This window comes from Centropristis striata, chromosome 17 (genome assembly GCF_030273125.1).
Source record: "Centropristis striata isolate RG_2023a ecotype Rhode Island chromosome 17, C.striata_1.0, whole genome shotgun sequence".
NCBI classification, from domain to species: Eukaryota; Metazoa; Chordata; class Actinopteri; order Perciformes; family Serranidae; genus Centropristis; species Centropristis striata.
In genome coordinates this window covers 12,877,984-12,899,629 of record NC_081533.1, presented here as the reverse complement: position 1 = coordinate 12,899,629, position 21,646 = coordinate 12,877,984, and the positions used below count along the sequence as shown (strand labels likewise).

At 37.2% G+C, this 21,646-nt stretch overlaps 1 protein-coding gene across 2 annotated transcripts in view; it reads left to right on the top strand.

Moving 5' to 3' along the window:
- acap1 (ArfGAP with coiled-coil, ankyrin repeat and PH domains 1) overlaps positions 1-21,646 on the top strand; it is a 36,801-nt gene that overhangs the window by 2,451 nt on the left and 12,704 nt on the right. For both annotated transcript variants that reach the window (XR_009395970.1, XM_059354950.1), the window contains exons 2-16: positions 3,589-3,646; positions 9,008-9,127; positions 10,870-10,923; positions 11,114-11,172; positions 13,215-13,398; positions 14,406-14,450; positions 14,569-14,664; positions 18,262-18,336; positions 18,460-18,572; positions 18,781-18,832; positions 18,961-19,061; positions 19,276-19,387; positions 19,828-20,036; positions 20,121-20,190; positions 20,372-20,466. Coding sequence is in view for 1 of the 2 variants with exons in the window: in XM_059354950.1 (XP_059210933.1) it covers positions 3,589-3,646; positions 9,008-9,127; positions 10,870-10,923; positions 11,114-11,172; positions 13,215-13,398; positions 14,406-14,450; positions 14,569-14,664; positions 18,262-18,336; positions 18,460-18,572; positions 18,781-18,832; positions 18,961-19,061; positions 19,276-19,387; positions 19,828-20,036; positions 20,121-20,190; positions 20,372-20,466 (1,443 nt within the window). In the remaining variant the exon portion in view is untranslated. The remainder of the gene's footprint in view (positions 1-3,588; positions 3,647-9,007; positions 9,128-10,869; positions 10,924-11,113; positions 11,173-13,214; positions 13,399-14,405; positions 14,451-14,568; positions 14,665-18,261; positions 18,337-18,459; positions 18,573-18,780; positions 18,833-18,960; positions 19,062-19,275; positions 19,388-19,827; positions 20,037-20,120; positions 20,191-20,371; positions 20,467-21,646) is intronic.

The window sequence follows — 21,646 nt, the reverse complement described above, 5'->3', positions numbered from 1 at the left end:
CAACATATACTTATAATATTCCCATTTGACGCTCTATAGGGCAATAGCCTCATGTTTTGGCTTAAAAAATGGACATTTAAGGCATTTCATGCTGGTTTATGAGTCAGTTGAGCTGCTGATGCTGACAACCAGCAGTTCCTCTGGGTCTGAGGTCATGCCCTGTCTTATTGCTGCTAGTGGTTGGGGTCGGTAAGAGTAAAGCATGCAGGCCTGCAGGGCTGCAAACACTGATCTGAGGTTTGACATGTCATTGTAGCACAGGAAGCTTGTAAAAAATAGTCGTAGAAAGTGTCAAGACTCAAGTAAAGACCCAGAACCTTAAGTAGTTGAGTAAATGCACTTATTTATATCCCTCCACTGACATTCAGGGTATCACGTTTTACAGATACTGCACTCGTGGGTTGGTGCCAATCACTTAATTTGTGGTTTTTGCTCTTCCGAGCTACTTACTGGCTCACTTTGAGCCTCTAAACCCTCATTAAAAGCCTCTTCTACAGTGTGCTAACTATGTCTGTGTAGCTGTGTTGCATGTCAGCTACAATCTTCAAAAGTCTTCTTTCAACACAGAGACAACATCTGCTGTAATCAAACGGGAAGTGTCACTAAATTAGTGTTGCAAGCAGCTCAAGAGAGAGTTTGGCAGCGTTTGGGTGTGTCCTGCTCGTTGTTGGCATCCTGCCTGAGTCACAGCGGCTGGTGTCGTCTCTTCCAGCTGATTTGGCACATTTCAATCCAGAGTCTCGGCCTCTCTTTCTCCCTCTCTCTCTCTGTTGCCCGTATTGAGTTTATGAGGCTTGCACAGTGGTGGAAAGTTTGACTTGTGGCAGCTGCAGTGGTGAGGTCTGGTGTCAGGCAGTGAGCAGAGGAAGGAAAGTTATCTGGCCTATAAACACGGTCAATCAAACAGATAAGCTGAAAATGTGACAGGGAAGACAGAGGATTAAAAGTTTTTTTTTTGTTTCAGGACAGTGCACTCAAATGTTTTGCCTCCTGTTGCTGCGTAACAGCGAGGTGGGAGGGTAACAGGAAGTGAAGCGAGATGTGCTGAGGTGATCAACAGGAGAGACAGGAAGTGTGTTTTCTGTGGGGAGAACCACGACGGAAACTCAGCTTTAGCTCTGTCTTAATTTGCTTCTCTGTCACAGAGAGAAATGAAAAGTATGTGCCTCTTTAACCCTCTGGAGTCACCAAAAGCGCCAAAGCATGACTTCTTCATCACATCCAGACTAGAAAACAAAGTAGCATGGAGCCCTGCTGTAAATTTACCTCTAAAGTTCTGGCTGTAAACTCCATGAGGCCAGTTTCAGTTTGATGATGATGATATACCAATATGATGAAGTACCATGATAGTGTTTTGAAAGTAAAAAAAGATTCAAAATCACATTATATGTTGGACTAAAGGACTAAAGACACAAAATGACCAAAAAAAAAGACACAAAATGATTAATAAAAAGACATAAAAAGACACAAAAAGACTCAAAATGACTAATAAAAAGACATAAAAAGACACAAAAAGACTCAAAATGACCAAAAAAGACACAAAATGACTAAAAAAGAAACACATGAGGAGACAAAATGACCAAATAAAACACAGAAGAAGACACAAAATGACTAAAAAAGACACAAAAAGACAAAAAAAAGACACAAAATGACAAAAATTGTTACTCTAAACACACAAGAAACAAATGAAATACAGTTATTAGGTCATATAGGTGAGGTTGTGCTGGAAAAAAAATACCAACATGGCATTTAAACCTTTTTTAAGTGGTGTATACAGGCAGGATGAAAAGGATTCAAAAGCACCAAAGACTCCATAGAGTTTATGCAGGAATGGTTTCATCCTCTCTCCTTAACTGACTTGTCATTTGGTCGTATTTCAAGAGGACATGACCTCAGACTCTAACAAACACAGAAAACACAAACAGTTACTGTCTGACCAGGCCCTCCTCTCTTCTCTCTCCACTCAGTCTCGCCTCTTTTCTTTTTTTTTTTTCTTTCTTCCTCTGTCTGTCTCTCTGTATCTCTGTACTGTTGGTGGAAGGCAGCGGAAACCACATGTTTGAGCTGTTGGTATGAGAAGAGGCGAGAGGCAGAAAGAGAAACTGACAAACTAGCCATGCACAGGACCTCGGAAGCACTTTGTGCGTGTGTGTGAGATGTTTGAGAAGGCCAGCACATGTGCTCAAAAACTTAATCCATAACTGAGCAATCAGATTTCTGCTTTTACTGCAGGAATTCTTGCAGCACGACCCATTCTGCACGATCTAAGCTCTGTTCAAACCCACAGACATTTTATTTTGAAATGCCACTCAAGACCTCAGGTTGCTAAAAATACAAATAACGTCCTGCTAAATTACAATTACATGAGTATAAAAAGATGCACAGGAATTTTCCATCTCATGTAACAATGCAACCATGAATTCCATTGTCACACAGCAAAATAAACAATGTTGTTTGTGTTTGTTTGAAAGCTCGAGAGCAAATCAGGGTCTAATGTTTTGCTGTTTTAATAAAGAAAGTATATGTACAAGTAAAGTAGAGGTACAGGCATTATTTTGAACCCTGGAAAAGAACACAATTTTGCAACATTTTGGTTTAATTTTGTTTTAAATCTTAAGTTTTAGAGGCCGTCTGATATGGGATTTTCGAGACTAATACAGATACCATTTAAAAAAAAAGATTTTTTTTCAACTCTAATGATATTGAAAATGATATTACTATGTAAAGATTCTCAGAAGGCTGCATTCTTGAACAAATAACTTAAATAAAAAATATTTACCATTACTGTACATTACACATACAGAATATTTTACATTGTCAACCAATTCTAAATAGGAGGAAAAATAAAATTAAGATAAAATAAACAATAGTACTATGTGTATGTATGTTTTTACATTTATATTTTATATATTTTACTTATATTTTATATTTCATGTTTATTGCTGTTTGCACCGGGATAAGAGGGAAACACAATTTAAATTCTCTGTATGTCCTGTATGGCAGCATTGATAAATAAAGATGACTTATGATGTGTTCAGTATCAATCAATTGTTAACCATTTAAATATGGAAATTAATTAAATAAATAAACAGCCAACAGCATTTCTAAATCACCCCAGGCATGTTTTTTTTTGGATCAAATGTTCTGTAAAAAAAAGTAGAAAATATTAATATTTACAAAATGGGGCTCCTGCCAAAGACGTTTGGGAACCACTTCTTTGCACAAATAATAAAAAGAGAATACTGTAATGAATATATGTGGAGCAAAAAAAATATTGGTGTATATGATGTTAATAAATAGTCGTACAATGATGTAAAAGTGAAAACATGACAAGTTTGAATACTGTGAAGAGTTGTAATATTTTTTTTAAATAAAAACTTCTTGTCAATTAATTTCAGTTAAATGAATCAACTAATAATTTGAGTTTTACCTTTCCATTCGACACATCCAAATCTTTGGCATTGGCTTCTCTCCAATAACGTAAATATCAGCACACTGGGGTTTATGTGTTACTGTGAGTAAATATATAGAACGACCTTTGACCCCAAGCCCCTGTGTGTAACTGTGTGTGCTTTTCGTGTGTTTCAGAGCTGACATCGAAGGGGTCCAAAGCGATGTGAGTGAACTCGAGACACGGTTAGAAAAGGTGAGAAACAAGCACCTACACCTACACACACTTGTATCATCTCACACTGAGTCACTGCTCACACACACACACACACACACACACACACACACACACACACACACACACACACACACACACACACACGCACACACGCACACACATACATGTCTCTATATAGTTGTGAGGACCACCACTTCCCTAGCCCAACACACACATTTCAGGGTTTACCATCTCTGTTAGGACCTTCCCTGAAATTCATACAGATTATTAATTAAGGCCTTTAGAGGCTATCCTAGCATTTTCTATGTGAGGACCGGGAAAAATGTCCTCACAACTACAAATGTCCTCACACTGTTGGTGTTCTGCCAAGGGTTGGCCCTCACAACTATATAAAGACAAGCACACACACACACACACACACAGGTATCAGTTGCTGTGGGACACATGCTCCTCATGTGACGAGGCAGTGAAGTGAGAGGTGGGCAGCGGTTGTTGAGGTATTTCTCACCTGACAATGAGCAGGAAGTAGCTGCAGGTGCTGCTTCCCCATCGATTGTCCTCCAGCAGAGAGCTGATGTTTGTTCTGCTTTGATACAATAACACATATTCCCCTTTGTGTGTTTGTGTTTATACATGTTACAGTTTCAGAAACATTCATCTGATAAAGCATAGTCACATGTTGTGTGTTTCTGTTCCTTGATATAAAAATAATAAGGGGTTAAACTGGAAACTGGAAACCTATTCGTTCTGGAAAAAGCTCTTTACCTTTCACTGCAAAGCATTGTGCAACTGATTTACTGTATGTGGAGCAGCAGGGAGACACAGAGATTTAGAAAAACTGGACTAACTGGGTCCAAACCCCTGGAGCAGCTTTTATCTACTCTGTGCAGAAATAAATGAGGCATTACCAGCTCCAGTGTTGCTCAGCTCAACTCGTCTGACAATGAATGAAAGAGCAATTTAACATGTTAATGTATTTATTCATTTAGTTTACTGTGAGATTAGACAAACAAAGTGATCCTGTTTTTCCTCTTCTGCTACCACGCTTCATGACATCATGCTGTTACATGCCTGACTTGCAGAAAGATAATATCAGAAACTGAATACACTGTGTGTGTGTGTGTGTGTGTGTGTGTGTGTGTGTGTGTGTGTGTGTGTGTGTGTGTGTGTGTGTGTGTGTGTGTGTGTGTGTGTGTGTGTAAAACTAATTCTCAAGGGTCTGTGTAGGATTTTTTCTATGTTAAGCCCAGTGAAAGATGATACAGCTGTTCATACGGCACAAGATGTCGTTTAAAAGTGACACTCTAGTGATCCAGGACTTCCCAATTCTTACCTGAGGATTCCTCAGTCCTTAGAGTTTCAACTAAGTTAAACAAGGATGCAAAGAAAAGTTTTCTGCTGAATCCTTAAACCTAAGCATGTGGTTTTGGCACCTAGAGTCATGGAAAAAATTAATAGACCATCTTTGTTTTCTCCTTGCTTTCTTGTTCATTTTAATGCCTGGTACAACTAAAGGTACATTTGTTTGGACAAATATAATGATAAAAACAAAAATAGCTCATAAAAGTTAATTTTAAGAGCTGATATCTAGACATTTTCCATGGTTTTCTTGATAATGATTTTGGTTTTCTTGACAATTATTTGGTTATTATCAAGAAAACCATGGAAAATGTTGAGATATCAGCTCTTAAAATTAACTCTTATGAGCTATTTTTGTTGTTACCATTTAATTTGCAACTAAAATAACAGGTTAGTCCCTCTTTTGAAAGTAGTCTCACTTTAAGTGCAGTCTGTACTGCCTTACTAAGTCTAACTCCAGTAACTACGCAAAAGGTAAAACTGAGAAAAACTGTTTTAAAGTTTTTTTCAACGTTTTTTAACTGGTCAGCCAAATGGGTTATATGTAGATAAGTGATATGACGCTTGTTTCTACATGTATTAATAATGTAATGTTATGCTCAAAAATCATGATGATTTATTTGACCTTTGACCCCAAAAATGTAGTTGCTGCACTCTGGTTTTGCTGTAAAATGTTCTAAAAGTAATGCACAAACAGAGTGCAGTAACAACATTGTTGTCTTCTTTCAGCTTTTATATTCAGTTTTCATTGAATAAACATTTTCAAATTGATTTTGTTTTCAGTGTATTTGAAAGTGTTTAACAACTCTATTCAAAGATTTGCCTATTTTAGACTTAATATTATCAGAATTGTTATATTTTAGTATTTATATAATTTTATCTCACTTTCTTACTTCATTACTACCTAGATAATAATTTTCCTATCAAATAAACTTATAATTTCTATTATTTTTATGTTTAAATGAGTATACAGTCATGTGAAAAAATTAGGACACCCTATGAAAGAAGTGGGTTTTTTTCACATATTTGGACATATGGATATTTAATATCAATTTCAACAATACTGAGAGATTCAAGTAATACAGCTAAACAATTTTAACTGAATAAAATATTTTTTAAAACCTTCTGTAAAATATAATTTAAAAAAAATGAAATTTCTGGTGAGGAATAAGTTAGGACACCCCCACATTTATTCCCACTTAAAATGGCTAAAATCACACACATGTGTATCACATTAGGTGCACATGATTAGAACATCGTTACTCAGCATTTTGAAGGAGGCTTGCCCTATTTAAACCTCAGATATTTAGTTTGGTGTGCTCCTGACTGTTGAAGTGAGAGTGAAGACCATGGTGAGATCAAAAGAGCTGTCTGAGGCCTTCAGAAAGAAGATTGTAGCAGCTAGTGAGTCTGGTAAGCGATTTAAAATGATCTCAAAAGAATTTGACATCAGCCATTCCACTGTCCGGAAAATAATCTATAAGTGGGGGACATTCAAAACAACTGCCAACATGCCCAGGTCTGGCTGTCCAAGCAAGTTCACCTGGAGAGCAGACCGCAAGATGCTGAAATTAGTCACCAAAGACCCTAAAATGTCATTATGGGACCTACAGCAGGCTCTTGCTACTGTTGATGTGAAAGTGCATGCCTCTACAATCAGAGAGAGACTACACAAGTTTAACTTTCATCGGAGGTGTGCAACGAGGAAACCATTGCTCTCTAAGAAAAACATAAAGGCCAGAATAAAGTTTGCCAGCGAGAACATAGACAAAGACCAGGACTTCTGGAATAATATTCTTTGGACAGATGAGTCCAAAATTGAATTATTTGGACACCAGAACAGAGGACATGTTTGGCGTAAACCAAATACAGCATTCCAGGAAAAGAACCTCATCCCAACTGTGAAGCATGGAGGTGGAAGTGTCATGGTTTGGGGATGCTTTGCTGCAGCAGGACCTGGCCAGCTCACCGTCATAGAATCCACCATGAATTCTACCGTGTATCAGAGAGTGCTTGAGGAACATGTGAGACCATCTGTAAAAAAAATTAACGCTGAAGAGGAACTGGACCCTGCAACATGACAATGATCCAAAACATACCAGTAAATCCACCAGGGACTGGCTGAAAAAAGAAATGGAGAGTCCTGGAATGGCCGAGCCAAAGCCCAGATCTTAATCCCATTGAGATGCTGTGGGGTGACATGAAACGGGCTGTACATGCAAGAAACCCCTCAAACATCTCACAGCTGAAAGAATTTGTTGAAGAGTGGGGCAAACTTTCCTCAGACCGATGTCAGAGACTGGTAGAAGCTACAAGAAGCGTCTCACTGAAGTTATTTCAGCCAAAGGGGGTAATACTAGCTATTAGGGGGTAGGGTGTCCTAACTTTTTCCTCAGTTAAAATATGCATTTTTGTTGTTATCTTTTGTTTAATGAGTAAATCAAGGTTATTTTTTGTTGTTTAGCTGCAATTAAATCACATTCTTTCCCAGAGATAAATAAAAACAAGATTAGACATCGGTATGTGAACATTTCTTAATAAAGAACTGAATATTTAATGGGGTGTCCTAATTTTTTCACATGACTGTATATATCCAAAGCAGATCATGGTAAGTGCAATTACTGCTTGGTTTTTGAGTTGGATTTTGTGGTTTTAATATTATTATTTTTCTGAAATAAAGCAAAATTGAAATCTAAAACTTTGTCACAAGATAAAACAGACATCAAGGAATTCATTTTTAGTTATAACTCAATTTCAACCAAAAATGTAGTTACTGCAGTTAGGCTTTGTAGGCGGTGTACACACCTGAGACGAGGTCTAATCAGACCAGAGTGGAAACACCTGTGTGCGTGAAACACAGCTGTTAACAGTTAGGCTAAAGTGTAATTTAAATGTTTATTTAACCTTTTCATTACCTTATTTTTGGCATATTTATTTTATTCATAGTCATATTTCAACTCAGCGTATAATGTTACTGTTTTGGTACACTTCAGGGTCGTTCATTGTTTGCTACAAGCTAGCTAGCCTCGTTAGCAACTAGCTCGTGAACACAGTAAAGCATTTAGCGGCTAAAGACTGAAACAAAGCTAAAATAAGACTGAATATTGGCCTCATGTCAGGTGGCCAGAAACATGACACCAAATAAATGCTAATGATGAATAGGTAACTGTTAGCTTACATGTTAGCATAACGAAATGTCAAATCTTGTGTTTACAGCTGTTTTCATTTCTGAGTGGCCAAAAAAAATACTAATGCCAATTAAAGTAATGCTAATTAGTCTCCAATACAAATAATTTTCTGTTTTGTAGGTTTGTTTGTTTGTTTTTTACTATTTTTTGTTAGTCAAAAATGTAATATTGTACAGTCATGGAAAAAAATATAAGACCACCCTTGTTTTCTTCAATTTATTGTTCATTTTAATGCCTGTTAGAACTAAAGGTAAAAAAAATTTGGACAAATATAATGATAACAACAAAAATTGCTCATAAGAGTAATTTAAGAGCTGATATCCATTTTCCATGATTTTCTTGATAATAACCAAAATCATTATCAAGAAAACCATGGAAAATGGCTAGATATCAGCTCTTAAATGTACAGTTGGTATTCTTTAGTTTATCTGCAAATCAGTGAAAGTACATGTCTATATGTAAAATAAAATACTGGTTATAAATTGTTTTCAGATATACAAAATATAGAATTATAAAACCAATTATAGAGAATAAAATCCAGCCTGTAAATCTAGTGATGGTTTGTCTAAACTGCACTTCATTCATTCATTGAGCTCCAGACGGTGTATTTAACAGAAGCTGGAGGTAATATTCAGCATGTTCAGTGATTACGCTCTACTGGAATAATCTTTAACTCTGACTGTTTCATTGCTTGAATGTGTGGACTCCTGGAATAACTTGTTGTGTTTAATTATTCATACTGTTTACGACCAGCCGTTATTTACCTCGAGTGTCTCTCGTTTGAGCGTTCGGGATGAATTTGACTGTGTTGTTGTGTGTTTGTGTCCTTCAGCTTGTGAAACAATGCCAGGCCATGCTGGAGGCCGGCAGAGCGTACTGCCAGACCAGCAAGAGCTTCGTCAACGGCCTCCGGGACCTGGGACAACACTGCTCCGGGGACAAGATGATGGAGGTGAGAGGAGCACGGTGGCATACCAATCACCATGGAGTTATTTATAGAATCCCCCTTTTTTTCTACTCAGATTATGTCACATTTGCCAAAAGAAAGTGTTTGTTTATAGCTATTAAGTACATCTGGATACTACTTTAATTTGAATTATTAAGCTGTCAAATTCTGGATTTTTTTGTGCACACTTGTATTTCTTTTTTACACAAAAAGGAGCCTGAAATCCAATCAATCCAATCCACTTTATTTATATAGCAAGACTTTAGCAAACACAAGGTTTCCAAAGTGCTGCACAAAAAGATAAACACAATGAATAGATAACACAATAAAAGGACAATAAAAAGATGAAGTAGACAATAGAACGATAAAATACAATAAGGTAAAATAGAATAAAATAGAATAAAATAAAATAAATAAAATGCACTGCCCGCACAAAATAAAACATGCATTTATAAACATAAAATCATAAAATCAACACTTGTGGTGTCAGTCAATGAGACTGAATTAAACAATCACAGAATCACAATCACAATCTGTACTAACTTAAAACTTAAAAATAGGGAAGTATACAATTAATCTTCTTGTCAATAAAATGTTGTTATCCATTAATTCTAGTTAGCTAAACTTAGTATTAAAATTCTTTAAAAAATAATTGAATTTTTTTTAAAATGACATATTTATTTGCACTGAAATGTCATGTCTTCCTGGTCAAATGTTGCTTTTTAAAGAACAAGCATCTGTTAGCTACTAATGCTAATAATCAGTCTCCTAACAATTAATTTTCCTTAAGAATATAATGTTATTTTGCAAGTTGTTGTTATGTTTTGTAAGATAACTTGCAATGTTTGTAATCCACGGTGCAAAGTGCTACACATTTAAAATATGATATATAAAAAAAATATATGATTAACAATTTGAAATTGCTCTTATCATACATGCAATATTGTTTCCAGAAAATGTTTAACCTAATTGATGAAACTGTGGTCAATTTTGACTGTTTTCCGAGTGTTTTCTCACTTTAAGACCAGTTGACTCGTCCAAGTTTAAACTTCTATTTAAAAGAACCTCCCTGCTACTAAATAAAGACGGTTGTTATGGATAAGAAACATTATCATGCCAGCTGACTCTTTGGAGTGTCTTTTTTCAACTAGACATTAAAAATACATTTTTAATGAAAGGATCAAAGTTCTCAGACAAAACATGAAAAACATCATGGTAGCGACTTGTCATATCATCAAAATGTTGGACATCCTGCTTTATCATCTATTCTACTGAAGAAGATTTGAAACTATAAACTGAGACCTTAAGGTCTTTAGGAAAATATTTACTGGGGTAAAAAAGCAGAAGTTTGTCTGAAATGTGTTTTCTGGTTAAAGTTTAAAAAAAGTAAATACATGTTGTCCCTTGAGGCTCTTGGTGGTCAGTATTCAGACATTACCATGCTGTTAAGTCAAGTCAAGTCCAGTCAAAGTTTATTTATACAGGACATTTAAAAACAACCTCAGTTGACCAAAGTGCTGTACAGTTATTAAAATAGAATAAATCATACACAAATAGGTATAAATAAAAAACAATGAAAACAATAAAATACTAAAAACAGTAAAACAATAACATAAAATAGAATAAAATAGTAATAAAAGCTCAATCCAAAACAGAGTTAGAGATAAAAAAAGACAAATAAAAGGGTAAAAAAGTAAAAAAGATGTTAAGATTTTATCAGATTCTAATATAAGATGTTTTTCCTGCAGGAGTGTTTGGACAAATTTTCCAAAAAGCTGTCTATCATCTTGGAGGCACAGGAGGTGAGTCTCTCTGTCTGTCTGGGCTTTGACTCACCGTCTCTGCACCACCGTCTCCATTCTAGTCACGACTCTTATCAGCCGCAGCATGTGGTCAAACAAGGCTGCAGCACACTGCCGAACACATTTGACATTTAACAGTTATTAGTCGTCACGGTGATACGTTTGTCTCTGTCTCCTTTTCCCTTTTTAGGAGGTGATTGAGATCACACAGAAGTCAGTCAAGTTGAAGCTGCACAACTTTGTCAAAGAGTGAGTAAGATGCTCTTTTTTTTTATCATTCAGCTGCGCTGGGCCAGTCACTCTGCCAACCATTAACACGCACATTAAAAAGATATTAGAGGATTATGATTCTTCATTAGACTTCTCCTTGTACTTTGTCTTGCAGTCTGCTTTTATTAGTGTAAATGATACGCTGCATTAGATGAGAGACACGATGTTTCATAGCATGTGACAACACTGATTAGCTGGATTTTTAGCCAGATGATATACAGTCATGGAAAATATGATTAGACCACCCTTGTTTTCTTCAATTTCTTGTTCATTTTAATGCCTGGTGCATCTAAATGTGCATTTGTTTGGACAAATATCATGACAACAACAAAAATAGCTTATAAAAGTTTAATCTAAGAGCTGATATCTAGCCATTTTCCATGGTTTTCTTGATAATAGCCAAAATCATTATCAAGAAAACTATGGGAAATGGCTAGATATCAGCTCTTAGATTAAACTTTTATGAGCTAGTTTTGTTGTTGTCATTATATTTGTCCAAACAAATGTACCTTTAGATAACCCTCTGAGCTCACATCCACCAGTGTTCTCCTTTAATCTCTGTCACCCAAAGCTCCAAACTCCAGGATATAATCTGTAATTTCTTCATCAGCCAAATGTCACAAAGTTTTTGTCAAATAAAGGTAAAAAGGAGACGTATTTTGCTCATTTTCAGGCTCATATGTACTTGTTGATTTTGGGTTTGTAGTAGAATATGTTTACATGCATTTATGTTTAAAAACACACTGTTTAAGATTTCCCATCCATGTTGCATTTTCAACTGTACACGAAGCAGAGTAGGTTAATAGAATAATGGCCTCTTGAAGCAACAAGTTCTCATTGCGAAAGTTTAATAGAATAAAAGCCTTAGAGGTAACTGTGTCATAACAGGAAAACCAGGACAAAGCTATTTCTCAAAATGAAGGCCCCACAGAGTAATTATATCGTAATAGGAAGTTCTGGCTGTATTGTTAAACTCAAGATTTCTGTTGAAATGTTTTAGTTTTTCTCACTGTCTGAATATACATGTATTGTACTCTTTAAAACACTCTTTTTTAGTGCCTGTCTCTTTAAGCCCCTCTTCCTTAAAAGCTGCTCTGATTAGTTATGGTTTCTGGGTTTTCCACATCTGGGCTCACTGCCTCTCTGCCCCATCAGAAACAACACTGTAGCAGCATTTTATACATGTATATGGTATAGTTGTGACCAGGGATGGGACGATATATCATTTTATTGTGGATCGAAATGAAACACTCAAAATAAGTTGATAATGGTAAATTTCCATCAGAGAATTTGTTGAATTTCCTCACACGAGTGACTTGAAAAAGCTATCCAGCTCACTAACATACAATCATTATTGATTTACTTAAAATGAGATGTGTGTAAATATTATGGATTCTCACCTAAAAAATAAAAGGGAGATGAGGTACCCACCTGCAGAATTTGCTGGACCACCAGCTCCTCCAATTTAAAGTCTCCATTCATTAAAAAAGTGGTGTCTTTCCAAAATGTAATGTAGAGTGATGCCAGTATGTTTTTATTGCAGTTTTAAGACTTTTCAATAATCATTGTTGTGATTCAATAATCATGAATCGCAATAATTTTCGTCAGGATTAATAAAACCTTACAGCACAGGTGCATCTCACTGAATTAGAATATCGTAGAAAAGTTTATTTATGTCAGTAATTCAGTTCAAAAAGTGGAAATAACACATTTTATCGATCCATCCACAGAATTAAACATTTCTTGTCTTAATTCATTTAATTTCTCCTAAAATTCAGTGTCTCAAACTGAAAAAACTTTAATATTACAAAAGACCAATTTTAAAAAGTATGTTTAATTTGGAAATGTTGGCCTCTGCTATTTGACTTAAACTACTGGAAATGGACTTTACCATGATATTCTAATGTATCGAGATGCACCTGTAGTTCTGACAGCTCATTTAAGGGACAGTTTAACATTACCAAGACACAATATTGGACCTTTTAAATATCTTTAAATGTCCTTCCCTCCTTGTCCTTCAGAGATGTCCGTCGGTTCAAGGATGTGCGCAAGGAGTTTGAGCGAGGCAGTGAATGCCTGGAGGGGGCGCTGGTGAGGAACGCTCAGGCCCCACGGCAGAAAGTCCACGAAGTCGAAGAGGCGAGCAATGCTCTGCTCAACGCACGCAGGGCCTTTCGGTCCGAGGCCCTGGACTACGTCCTGGAGGTGAGAAGAAAGCTGTAGGGAAGTCACTGTCACTTTATCTTACTTTATCTTAACAGGAACTGTATTTTTTTTAGCTCCTCTCCCCTATTTGGAATTACCCATAGTGTTATCTTTCTCTTATCTTACCTTTCATTTTTGGCTGCTGTTTTCACTGGTATATTTGTATATTCTATTTTTTAGATATTCTGCATATTTTATTGCTTTTATGTCCTTGAATATTGCTTGTGATCTTTTTGATAATGCCAGCTAAAGAATCTTAATTTCCATCAAGGCTAATTATAAGTTGCAGGATGAAAAAAACAGTTTCTTCCCCTGGGCTGTCAGAACTCTCAACACCCACACAGGATTAATTAATTCAAATGTGCAAAAAACAGACATGTGCAATACAATTAATATGTACCTCATCTATAAATTATAGCATTTTCACTAGCCATTTATTTATTTTTATACGTATTTATTACATCACACGTCCTTGTTCTTGTTTTTGTCCTTGTTTAGCTCTGTATTTTTTAAATGTTTTTACTCATGTTGTTTTGTGTTATGATTGTCATAACTATGCACTTTATGCAGTGGCACTTTCAATTTCGTTGTATAGTGAACTATATAATGACAATAAAGACTATTTGATTTGATTGATTGATTTGATATAATAATAAAGCCGAAATTAAAATATTGCTTAATTTCCCTGCACTTGTGTTTGCATTAAAACAATGTTTATGCAGGATCCACTTCAACTCAGACTGTCTATGTGAGAAAACAAGCTTCCCAGTCCACCAAAACAGTTTCAGAGCAGAGAACCAGTCAGTGCATTCAGGTGCCAAAAACAGCCTGGACACAACAGCACGGCTAATTATAGTTGTGCTTTTGCTGTTTTGAATGATAACAGGTTTGCCTCGGGGCTTCTCTGTCCACACTTGTGGTTGTGGCTCCCAGACGTTAAACTGGCTGAGTTTTTTGGTTATGGAAAGATGAACACTGCCTCAAACCACTGCTTCCTTTTGTTTCAGATCAACGTCATCGAGGCCAAGAAGAAGACAGACATTATGATGGCAGTGAGTTCACGTTGACCTATTTTAAGTTCGTTCTGCTGCTTTTGTCAATACGTGGTGTCTACATACTTTAGAAAATGTGATTTTTTTTTTATGAGTACATTCTCGTGCTTCCTGTCAGATGTTGTCACTGATGGAGGCCCAGGCTCAGCTCTTCCAACATGGCCACCAGTCTCTGGCAGACCTGGACGAGTATCGACGGAAACTGAATGAAGAGGTAAAATCCTGATTGATTTGATTTCTTTTTATTATCACTAAGTAAATAACAGCTGTGCAGGAAAAGGAGACACAGTCTTGTGTGGGAGTGCTGGGTAAGAGTCTATGAAAGTGATTTGTTGGTATTTTGTTTTGGGGGATTTTAGTCAGTATAGCAGCCTAAAAGTTGAGGAGCAGAGGGAAACCGCTAACCCAGCCTGCTTCAAAGTTTAAAGATATATACTGATTGTCAATCATTAAAATTTGGAAGTGCTGGTGAAGAAGAAGGCTAAGCCAGGCTAAACTTTTATTTAATGCACAGACGTAATTTTGATATCAAACTCCTCATGCAGATGTTAAATTTCATGTTTTATCTGAGCATTTTAAAGAATCCTCATCCATCCTCATTCCCTAAATCGGGGGTCAGCAACCTCTTCCATTTAAAGAGCCATTTTTGGCCAAAAAAAAAAAAATCCATTTGCAGCTCCATCTTTGAGCCTTATAATCGGTGTGTTTCCATTAGGGTAAAGAGTGGCCGCTGGGAAAGTGTCAGGCCACGCCCTCTCAAATGGCCACTCACTCGGCGTGTCTCCATTACAAAAAAAAGGCCCCAGAGGGATTTACGATACTCCGGAGGTGACGTGTGGTTTCCGATCTTCGCGTAATCGCTTAGTTACAGTTCCGACAGCATGTATAACAACTGCGGCCACCCTCGCTAACTGTGCACAGCGTCCACCGCTTATTGTAAAGATAAGGGCGCGCTAACTGTACACAAAGTGTCTGCCGCGGATTGTAAACAAACCGGCATGCTAACTGTACACGGAGTGTCCGGTGCTTGTTGTAAACAAACAGAGATCGCTAACTGAACACATACTGGTGCAGCACATACACACTGTACTGCTACAGAGCTAACTGTTGGCCTGTTAGCACTGTGGTACTGTGCACCTTGTTCCGCGATGCTGGACTGCACTAGGAAAGGGCAGAAAATCACTTTGCCTTCGCAGGATCACTATGAACGCCCTCAGGCGAATAGCCGGCACAGATCTTTCCGGCAATATAGCGGGACATTTGCGGGGCCGCACAATGAAAGGGGCTCATGCTTCTTGTCGCTTAGACAGGCCAAAAAAAGAATAGTCAAACAGCCGCTAGAGACTGCTCACATTCAAAGGGGCGTTTCGGCGAGGGAGACCCGACTCATTCCGGGTATTCGACTATAGTGGAAACGCACCTAATGAAACCTATTTGCAAGCAAACCGCTAAGCTAGATGAAAGAAAACAAATCTGTCTATTTCTCAGTGAGACTTTTCTTTTTGGGGTTTTAAATCTATGGCAATAGCAAGGTTTGGCAAAAGTTTGAGAATAGGGCGAAGGACCAGACATGCGTAGGCTAAGATTTGAAATTTTCTCTTTTTTTCTGTCTATACGCTATATATTTTTTATAATTGGAGAATGTAAGAATGTAGGCCTACAACAGTGACAAATGAGAATTAAAATGGAAGCAACATTTATTTATTTCCATGTCATTTTTTGGTGAAAGCAATAGGGAGCCACTGGAGAGTAGCCAAAGAGCCACAGGTTGCCCTAAATGGAGGATCTATTGGATTTATATACTTTAAAACAGAAGTGGGCAAGAAAATCTCACCACAAAATCCCTTTTGTTGCAGTTCCGGAGGTTTTTGAAAATATAAGTGCATTGTTTTTATGAGCAAGTATCTATGTTGTTTGGATCTTCTCAGCATCATACAAGGTAGAGGTGACATAATGCACGTTAATGGGATTGGAGGAAGGAAACACAAAGTTTTGATGCATATAATTTTCCTTTTTGTATGCGTTTTATTCTCTAAAACTGTTTTATTCAGAAATGTTGGATAGTTTGCTTCCTTTTGCATCATCTAAGAATTGTTCAAATGAGCCAATCAGGGAGTGAAGATGACCACACGCTGTGATAAAAAAAATGCAGGTTCCTTTGCAGATTTGTTAAAATCAAATGGATTCAAAATCAGCGTAGGGATATGGAAACCAAGACATATTTGGGTGAAATAAACCACATGGTGCCTCAAATCACAAGACATAATTATAAGTTTCACCAGACGAGCGTTTGGCATCTTTCTAAGAAGGCACGGACGAGGAGTCACAAGATGACATCACACTTCATCGTGACAGGAAAAAGTGAGCAACAACAGGAAATATTTCACATGGCTGTGTGTGTGTGTGTGTGTGTGTGTGTGTGTGTGTGTGTGTGTGTGTGTGTGTGTGTGTGTGTGTGTGTGCGTGTGTGCGTGCTTGCCTGTGTGCGTGTGTTTTCCTGCTTTGTCCAAACTGGGATGAAGAAACCTTTTGCACCGTCAACTTTAAACGTCAGCAGAATTATTGTATAGTGTTTCTACTGAATGAAAAAATGTAAAACAGGAAATTAATTTGTCAGCGTTAACCGTCCGAATCCAACCGCAAAAGAAGAAGAAAAAAGCGCTCTTCCTGTTTCAACAGGAAATGATAGGAACTATCAGAGAATAAGCAGATGAGAGAGAGACACTTAAAAGAAATAAAACACTGAACAGCAGCAGTGTTATCCTTCAGTTTGACACAGGATGTAGGAAGAGGTTCAACACTTCCTAATTCCTGTTTCCTGAAGAGCAAATACTGCAGGAGTGATAACTCTGAGGTTGTTGATGTCTCTTCATGTCTGTCATTCTCAAAAACACGTTGGAGAGGAAAGGGAAAGAGAAAAAAGGGAAAGTTGTCCCCGAGTACAGTGAATAGACGGAAAAGACAGTTTAATCAGAGTTTTTCTATTTTTATTTTATTATTTTTATGATGATGATGATGATGATTATTATTATTATTATCATCATCATCATTATTGTTGTTATAATAATAATAATTATTATTATTATTATTATTATTACTATTATTACTATTATTATTATTATTATATAGTCATTTATTTTATTTTTTTACCAAAATGTTACAGTTTTTCTTCAAAAACAGCTGCAAAAAAATAAATAAATAAATAAATAAATAATACTAATTTAAAACAACTGCACCAAAAAGACAACAACTAAATAAGCAGAAAAAGAAAAATAAATCATCTAAAAAAGCATCTACATAGAGTTTATGCAATTATTCTTTTACATTTTTTTTATATTTGTCCTAGCTGATATTTTCATTCATATTTATGTATTTTAATTCATTTTTTAAATGTATATATACATAGCATTATTTAAACTTTTATATATTTTTACCAATTTCCCCATCTTTGTAGATTTTTTTTTCAACAAACGAATTACATCATCCAGGATTTTCATACATTGTATTAAGTTCCGGAGTGTTTAATGTAAAAGTGTAGAATAGCCCAAATAAGTGTGATAAATGTTGGACTGGGTCATTAGCCTGCTGTTTTATCATCGAGCAAAGCACTTAATCATTTCCTGTTTTCCTGAGCTGGCTTGAGTGAAACTGGAAATCAGGTAATGCATCAGAAAGCGTAATAGATTATACACAAGAGCTGTTTAAATCTGTTGATGGTGAGTTATTATAAGTGGAATAAAGTACATCATTTAAAAATCAATATTTGTGTCTGCACGGAGAATGACCTCTGTGTCTGTTTTGGATTTATTAGCACACTCAGTTTGTCCTAAACGCTGCCCGGGAGAAGAGGGACATGGAGCAAAGACACGCTGCAATCAAGAAAAAGGTCTTACAGAAGCACTTAAATGCACATTTTTACACATAAAAATATCTTAACAATTAAGAAAAATATATAGAAAAAGGCCCTTGACAGAAACTTCATAGATTTATTTCTGTTAAATATTTCAAGGACGTGTCGTACGACGACTCCATCATGGATTTCAACGCTGATGCCTCTAATGGGATCGCCATGGAGGGATACCTCTACAAGAGAGCCAGCAACGCCTTCAAGACCTGGAGCAGGTACAAGTTCACCCACGAAATACCTCTCACAGAGCAGCAGCTTTGTCTTTGTCCATTTTTCTGTCCATATGTCTCGTGAAAAGGTCTCAAAAGTCAAATGTGTTGGAAAATATTTTCTAAACTGAGTGTTTGTGCACTATTTTTTTTTGTCTTTCTAAAGGCTTAATCCTTGACTTTATGTCCCTTTTATACTCTCTCTCCACTACAGGCGCTGGTTTTCAATTAAAAAGAATCAGCTGGTGTATCAGAAGAAATTCAAGGTATATTTTAGACAAGTGTCGCTATTTATAAAAGGTTTGAAAAGCAAAACATAAAGCAAATGTGCATAATAATAACATGCACGGTCTGACCTGCACTTTCTTCTGTCTTCCGGTCTTTGCTCTCTCAGGACCAGCCTACAGTTGTGGTGGAGGACTTGCGTCTTTGCACAGTGAAGCAAAGCAGTGAAAACGAGAGACGGTTCTGCTTTGAAGTGGTCTCCCCATCAAAGTGAGTGTGTGTGTGTGTGTGTGTGTGTGTGTGCAACATGTTTGTGCATTTGTGCATACGTGTGTTTCAGTGACTGTGGTGGATTTTCATCAGTGATAAGTGTGTGTGGATTAGAGCGTCCTGCAACAGGGGGGTGGGTGGTGGTGGTGAGAATCTGTCCCCATCTATTTCTCATGTTCTGTATGTGTGCGTATGTGTGTTTGCATGTGTGTAGGTGTTGTTTGTTGCAGGCAGACTCAGAAAGGCAGCAGCAGGCGTGGATCAGGGCTGTCCAGAACAGCATCGCCTCGGCCTTCCAGGAGCACAGAGAGGACACACACAGCCCAGTGAGCACACACACACACACACACACACACACACACACACACACGAAAAAACACACATATAATGACAAATATAATGATAACAACTATAATAGCTCATAAGAGTTTAATTTAAGAGATGATATCTAGACATTTTCCATTGTTTTCTTGCTATAAACCAAATTCATTTTCAAGAAAACAATGGAAAATGTCTAGATATCACCAATAAAATAAACTCTTATGAACTATTTTTGTTGTTATCATTATATTCGTCCAAACAAATGTACCTCTAGTTGTACCAGGCATTAAAATTAACAAGAAATTGAAGAAAACGAGGGAGGTTTAATAATTTTTTTTCATGACTGTGTGTGCATTTTTCAGTGGGAGTTTAATCCGACGAGATACAGAGGAAGTTGTGTGTCTTTGTGCGTCTATTCACTCCTGTATCTGTGTGTGTGTGACAGAGACAGCGCTGCAGCTCGGTGTCGACGGCTTTGGCAGGAGGGGGAGGCGGAGGAGGAGGAGACCAGGAGAACAAGGGCTGCAAAGCGCTGGAGGAGGTCCAGGCGATCACTGGGAACAAGCAGTGCTGCGACTGTGGGGAGCCCGGTCCTGATTGGGCCTCCATCAACCTGGGCATCACGCTTTGTATTGTCTGCTCAGGAATACACAGGTACAAACACACACAGACGCACACATACACTCCTACACACACTTGGCCTGAAACCTCAGCTTTAATGGTGTCCTTTCCCATCAGGAGCCTGGGAGTCCATTTCTCCAAAGTACGCTCCCTCACTCTGGACTCCTGGGAGCCGGAGCTCATTAAGGTAATTTCACCTTTTAACTGCAGCAGCTACACAACCTCATTATCACATTTTAACAAGAAGTTCCACCGAGTGCGGCGATTATGCAATGAATTATGTAACCGTTTAGTTTGACTAAACTCTGCAAATTAAGCAATTAGCTCCGAAATAAATTTACATTTCCTTGTTTCCTCTCTCCCTTCAGTTGATGTGTGAATTAGGGAACACAGTCATCAACAGGATCTATGAGGCCCGGATCGATGAGATCACCATCAAGAAGCCCCACCCCTCCAGTCCCAGGTACGGATCACAGACTGATGTCACCTATTGGTTTGTGGAGTACTACTCATGCTGTATTGAAGAAGATTTGAAACAAGAGATTAAGACCATAAACTCATTAGGGAAATGTTTGTTGGGGTAATAAATCAAGTTAGAATTAGGGGCATTTTCTCATAGACTTCTATACAATCGAGATATATTTTTCCAACTAGTGTAATCGCCCCCTGCTGGTCATTAGAAAGACTGCAGGGTTAAGGCAGCAGCTTTACTTTTTTCGACCTGGAGGTTGCTGCTTGGTTCAAACTAAATAACAATCATGTTTAATTTTCTAATTTCTTTGAAGAAATGTTCCCAAAAAACCCTCAAGAATGAAAAATTATAATAATATTATCTCACATCGCTAACTGTTGTCAATCAAACACTCAAAGCATCTATGTGAACTTCTGGTGATCAAATACAACCTCCACACTAGACATCTTGGTGTAATATAATGCTGGCAGTAGAGCCTGTGTATTTTATTCTAAATGGGACCATTATTTGCTATATTAACATCATGTTGTATTGAAGAAGACTTGAAACAAGAGATTGAGCCAGTGGAGTCGCCCCCTGCTGGCCCACAGTTAGCACATTGCTAACTGTTAGGCTGTCAATCAAACTCTTCATATGTCAAAGCATCTATGTGAACTTCGGGTGATCAAATACAAGCTCCATTCTAGACATCTTGTTTTAATAAAATGTTGGCAGTAGTTCGTGTTGCTTTGCTCAAATTAGCTGTCAGTTTTATTTAGTGCTTGTGAAAGCAGTGCAGATTGTGGTCTGGTTGCAGTAGGAGCACTAAAGTAGATGTTAGGTCTGGTCTGCCACACAGGGTAAACCACACATGTGGGACTTCTGTGACGATATACGTGCGCATGTTTCACAGAATAATTAGGCCACACCACGTTTTAGCCATACCCCTGGAAAATATAGCTGAGAAAAACTTTTGAAAAAAGGGAAAATAAATTCTGCTGATGGAAAATGAATCCTCATATGAAAGCAAAAGACAAAATGAACAATTTTTTTCAAGTCCATAGTAGTCTGTTTGTTGCTTTTATCTATCTAATAATGTATTGATGTGTTATTTTATTCATCCAGCAATTGATTTAGGCATTTTACTTGTTTGTTTTAAGTCTTGCTTGGTCCTCCATATTAATAATAACAA